At 47.6% G+C, this 6,111-nt stretch overlaps 1 protein-coding gene across 1 annotated transcript; it reads left to right on the top strand.

Annotated features, from left to right (window-relative positions):
- Nucleotides 1–3,804: 3,804 nt before the first annotated feature.
- On the top strand, nucleotides 3,805–4,864 carry LOC118736286. The gene is made up of 3 exons (XM_036466382.1): nucleotides 3,805–4,570; nucleotides 4,619–4,731; nucleotides 4,829–4,864. Exons 1-3 carry the CDS (start codon nucleotides 3,805–3,807, stop codon nucleotides 4,862–4,864), a joined length of 915 nt encoding a protein of 304 aa, XP_036322275.1.
- The last annotated feature ends 1,247 nt before the right edge of the window (nucleotides 4,865–6,111 follow it).

The raw sequence follows: 6,111 nt of genomic DNA, 5'->3' as shown, positions 1-6,111 counted from the left end.
TGTGAACGACTACTAAAACGAACTTAACATGTGGCAGCACTACATTTTGTCAAGCTGTCAGAACTGCAGCTAACACCGATCATTTTCACTCGTCGTTTATCATCGCTAGAAGAAGGAGCAGAAGGAGACACAAGTTTTAGTTTTTTCTCATAGTTTCATAGTTTTATAGTTTTCCTCAAAGTCGAATTTGCTTATTAATTGTCGTGTATTTGTCAAAGTATTTACGTTGTCAATTTCGTACTCATGTTTAAACGTTTTAAATAAACGACCATTTTGCTACAAGCGCGAGTCTTAACAAAGTCTAAAACTTGTCTCCGATTCTGCAAATTATAAGGAATTTGCCGATTTGCTGCCGCAGACTTGTGCTCAGTAGCAGCCATTTTGTGTAGCCAGAGCTCGGCTATTTCAAAAGCGCATAAGTTCACGTTGAATCGTGAAAATTCGCAACGAACCGTCACCAGCGTCTAGATTCCAATTGGAACCCTGAAAATCATCACCGCATTATTGGAAGGAGCCATTGCCGTGCTCTTCCACGTAGCCTGCCAGCGTTGGAGCCTAGAGCAACGCGTTGAAGTAGCTGCCGTACAAGTTGTACAATTCGTTTTGCGTGAAATTACTGCCATATTTTCCCGCCACATACTTGTACAACTATAGACATTTGCTACTATTTCAGTCGAGTTTCCCGCCAATTCTGTCGAGTTTCCCGCCAATTCTGTCGAGTTTCCAGCCACTTCTGTCGATTTTCCCGCCACTTCAGTAGAGTTTCCCGCCACTTCAGTCGAGTTTCCCGCCACATTTTGGCAAGTAGCCGATGCACGACGGGTTGCTGACACGGGCTCCCAATAGTTATTGGCTCGCAAATATACGTGGCCCAATTGTGCTAACATTTGGTGCATGCGGCACTAATGAAAACCAGAAGCAAGATGAGTCAGCAACGTCAAGCAGAATCAGATGGGGAAACGGAGCTCAACGACACTGTTGTCGAGACAGGGTGCACGACTGCACCACAACCAACAAGCGAGCCACGAGACAATTTTTCGATACTACTGTCCTCAATCACAGCGCTACGCGAGTCAATTCAGGAACCTCGTAACGACACAAACACGCAGCGAGCTGATATTCAGCAGCTTCGCGAGCGCATAGAATACGATCAGGCGGAAATTAGGCAACGGCCTCCGATATTACATCAGTCGGGTAGCAGGCAAGAAATCACCGTTCCCGCACATGAGCAGCTGTCATCTTCGCCAACGACGACGCCCCAGCCACAGCCACCAATGACTTTAATACAGTCTAACCATACGCCAGCCTTTGTTGACAGCGCCGCTGCAAGATTATATCCGTTACCAGTTTTCGAAGGAAGCCCGGCAGACTGGCCGCTATTTATTGCGTGTTATCGCGATACAACAGCGGAGTTAAATTACAATAATAGACAAAACCTGATGCGTCTTCAAAAGGCATTGAGGGGTGAGGCAAGGCAAACAGTCACATCGCTCCTGATTTACCCCGACAACGTTCCGAGTGTACTAAGCGAGCTGGAATTAAATTTTGGCCGTCCCGATCTGCTCACACGCTCTCAACTACAAAGAGTACAACGGTTCCCGCATATTACTGAGAGTCACCTCGACCAAATATTGGAGTTTGCATCGAAGGTACGTAACATTGTGGCATTCTTTAAGTCTGCGAAGTGTGAGCATCACTTAATAAATCCAACTCTGCTGGATGTACTGGTAACGAAATTACCCCCCTCAAAGCAGTATGAGTGGAGTAAGCGTGCCGCTGAAATCCCTTCGTTTCCAACGGTCGAGTGTTTCGCTAAATGGTTAAGCGAAACCGCCAGGGTAGTTTCGCTAATGCCAAGAATTACTGAGAGGTTTGTACCTGCACAGCATATCCGACATGTCGTTCAACCAGCTTCAAATAACCGGCAGACAGCGCTAGCAGGAGGTGGTAGCCGACGAGTGCTTCACAGCAACGAGGCACAACGCGACCAACGGCAGCCAGCACGATGTGTCCAGTGCAGCCAAGGGCACACACTGACGGCATGCCAAGCCTTTAACTCGTATAGCATCAACGATAGATGGGCTCTCGTCAAACGCCATCAGCTCTGCTTCGGGTATCTTGCCAGTGGACACAACCTATCGACCTGCCAACGGAAGACGTCGTGTGGTATAAACGGTTGCCAGCGAAAGCACCACCGACTATTGCACTCATCGACAGGGTCACCAGCCAATCAAGTCGAACATGTTTTTAATTGCCGTCTAGAAAGCCAGACAACCTTGTTTAAGGTATTGCCAGTGACGTTGTTTGGGCCTCGGGGTAAGGTAGAGATCTACGCAATGTTTGATGAAGGTTATTCCATATCATTGCTAAACGAGAGTGTCGCCACCAGCTTAGGCCTGCAAGGGCTGACCTCACTACTATCTCTACAATGGTATGGAAAAAACAAGAGCTCAGAAAAATCGCGAAGAGTAACAGTAGAACTACAAGGGCAAGCCACGAACCGTACATTCGCCATAATAAACGTACGAACCATACGAAATTTAGATTTACCCATACAATCTTTCGATCGAAGCAAGTTTAGGCACTTCAAAACCGTGCCATTGCCAAGTTACTCCAACGTTAAGCCAGACTTACTACTGGGACTTGACAACTCGTTCCTCGGTGTCGCGCGTAAATCGTGGACGACGGACACAACCAACCGATTGCCGCCGAAACAAAGTTGGGATGGGTTGCATACGGACCACTGCAGGATTCACAGGCCAGTACGTCTCGAGTGATGCTAATTAGAGAATCCACACACATGAAGCAGCTACACCAGTTGGTGCAAGATTACATCGCAAACGATACGTTAGTAGTTAGAGCACCAGTTAACGCCACACTGGAATCCGACGACGACAGCCGAGCCAAAAGAATCTTAGCAGAAACCACAAAGTACGATGGATGCCGTTACGAAGTAGGTCTCTTGAGGCGGAAAGACGACATCAAGCTACCAGATAGTTACGACATGGCACAAAAGCGTCTGTTCAATATCGAGTCGCGCATGCGAAGAGACATGCAATTCGCCAGAAGCTACAAAAGGGAAATTGGGAAGTATATTAGCAAAGGTTACGCGAGGCAGCTCTCGGTGGAAGAAGCCAGCATAACCAAACCCACGACGTGGTATTTGCCCCATTTTGGTGTGGTGAACGCCCACAAGCCAGAAAAGCTGCGCATCGTATTCGATGCAGCTGCAACAACATCAAACGTGTCACTCAACAGCGTACTACTCAAAGGGCCAGAAAAGGTTCTGTCGCTCATCTCTATACTTTTCAAATTTCGCCAAGGAGTCGTTGCGGTTGCGGGCGACATTGAGGAAATGTTTTCGCAAGTGCGGATCAGAGTCGAAGACCAAGACTCACAACGTTTTTTGTGGAGAGATGGTGACTCCAGCCAATCAATACGCGTTTATGTTATGACGTCAATGATATTCGGCGCTGCCTGTTCTCCGTGTTGCGCAGAATATGTAAAAAACACAAACGCCAGCAAGTTTAGTTCCCAGCGACCAAAAGGTGTCGATGCCGTTATCAACAAAACATACGTCGATGACCTCGTGATCAGTCTCCAAGACGTCAAAGAGGCCGAAAAAACTATTCGGGAGGCAATTGAAATTAATGCCAAAGCTGGTTTCCTACTACGAAAGTACTTGGCATGTTCTGGAACACTTCCTCAGATGCTTTCGAGTTTCACTTCAAATTTCTTAAAATACCTGCAGACATTCTGCGGTGTGAACGGCCTCCAACGAAGAGAGAGTTACTAGGTATCGTAATGTCAATTTACGATCCATTCGGTTTTTTGGCAAACATCACAATTGTTGCGAAATTGTTGATTCAGTCGGCGTGGAAGCAGAACATTATGTGGGATGAACAACTGCCGCATCCGCTAGCCAAGCAATGGAAGGCTTGGTGGACAAAATTTCAATATGTGAACTCATTAACTGTACCTCGTTGTTATTCAAGCATGATATCAAGCGCCGAGAACGTCCAGCTGCACATCTTCGTCGATGCTAGTACAGACGCATACGCCGCCGTCGCCTATTTGCGAGTCAGTCAGGGGGATATGGTAGAAGTAGCACAGGTATGTGCGAAATCTACATGCGCGCTGCTCAAACCGATGACCGTCCCACGTCTGGAACTGCAGGCAGCAGTCCTTGGATGCCGCCTTAAAACTCTGATAGAGCAAAACCACGAGATTCGCATTGACAGTACAACCTTTTGGAGCGATTCGCAGACCGTAATCCTCTGGATACGTTCACACTCCCGAGCGTATAAGCCATTTGTGGCGCATAGGATTGTAGAAATCCTGTCGGCAACGACGGCGGAACAGTGGCGTTGGATACCCACAGCGTTGAACGTGGCAGATGATGCCACACGTGCCGTACCGATTCCTGAGCCTTCAATAAACACCCGTTGGCTACGTGAACCAGAGTTTTTGTATCAGCAAGAGGGACAATGGCCGCGAGAAACCATGTTGTCATCCGTCGAATGTGCCAACGAGGAGCTAACTGGTCGAAAGCTTCTTCTCTGTACCACAGGTGAGCCGTTAATCAACCTTACTAATTTTTCTTCCTTTCTGACGCTAGTAAGAGTCGTGGCCTGGGTATTGCGTTTTGTCAGCAATGCAAGAAAGGAAGTACGCAAAGAAGAACTGCAAGCCGATGAACTGACTGCCGCTGAAAAGCAAATATGCCGCATAGTACAAAAACAAGCCTACAAAAACGAAATCGATCTGCTGAGAAAAAAGATTGCCCGGCCAAGGAATAGCAGCCTACATCCGCTAACGCCATACTTAGATGAAGAAGGTCTACTCCGAGTCTACGGAAGAATAGACGCAGCATACTGTCTACCATTTTCCGCACGCCGCCCGATTATTTTGCAGACAGACAATTATGTCACAAAATTAATTGTAGCTGAACACCACCGAAAACGACACCACCTAAACGAATGTTTGACAATAAACGGAATTCGACAACGATATTGGATCCCCGCCATTCGCAGAGTTGTGAAGTCGGTCAAGAAACACTGCCCGACTTGTATATACGACAGAGCAAAACCAGCAGCACCATTGATGGGCCAGCTACCCAAAGACCGTCTAACGCCTTACGTCCGACCCTTCACATACAGCGGAGTTGATTACTGCGGTCCGTTCTACGTCACTATCGGGCGCAGAAGAGAAAAACGATGGATTGCATTGTTTACATGCATGACGACTCGAGCAGTGCACCTAGAGTTGGCTGAAAGTCTTTCCACAGATGCGTTCATCATATGCCTTCGAAATTTCGTTAATCGTCGAGGGGTGCCCATACGCATTCGAAGCGACAATGGCACTAACTTTGTTGGAGCACAGAGGGAGATGAAGTAGTCGGAGAGGATGTTCGATTTCCAAGCAATCGGTCGGGAGATGTCTAAGAATAAAATTGAATGGGTGTTCCACTGTCCCGCAGATCCCAGAAGTGGGGGCTGCTGGGAACGACTAATCCAGTGCACCAAACGACTCCTACAAAAGGTTTTTAAAGAAGAAGCACCAAGAATGGAGACATTCCGCAGTGTGATGATTGAAATAGAGAACATCATCAACAGTCGTCCATTAACTGACTTACCAGTATCGCCGGAAGAGGAAGAACCCCTCACACCAAACCATTTTTTACTAGGTTGCTTAAATTCCACGCAAACTCCGCATCCGGATGAGGAGCAGCTTTGCGTTCGGAAGCAGTGGAAGATCGCTCAAAATCTCAAGGACAGAGCCTGGAAAAGGTGGACACGGGAGTATCTACCACGCCTTCTTTGTCGCTCCAAATGGAGAGACGAGGTCGAATCAATAGAGCCGGGGACACTAGTGGTGATTTGCGATCCTTCAGCTCCGAGAAGCCATTGGGAAAAGGGCAGAATCGCGGAAATATTTCAAGGGAGAGACGGCAGAGTCAGAAGTGCCAATGTCATCACAGCGCGCGGGATTATCCGTCGGCCCATACGACAGCTAGCCGCTTTAAGAATTTGCGAATCCCCGGAAGATCCGCCAGGAGATGGAATGTGAACGACTACTAAAACGAACTTAACATGTGGCAGCACTACATTT

Source organism: Rhagoletis pomonella, unplaced genomic scaffold (assembly GCF_013731165.1).
Source record: "Rhagoletis pomonella isolate Grant_MI unplaced genomic scaffold, Rhpom_1.0 Rhpom_scaffold_00003, whole genome shotgun sequence".
NCBI lineage: Eukaryota > Metazoa > Arthropoda > Insecta > Diptera > Tephritidae > Rhagoletis > Rhagoletis pomonella.
The sequence above is the reverse complement of the archived record's forward strand: the minus strand, read 5'-3'. Positions and strand labels throughout refer to the sequence as shown.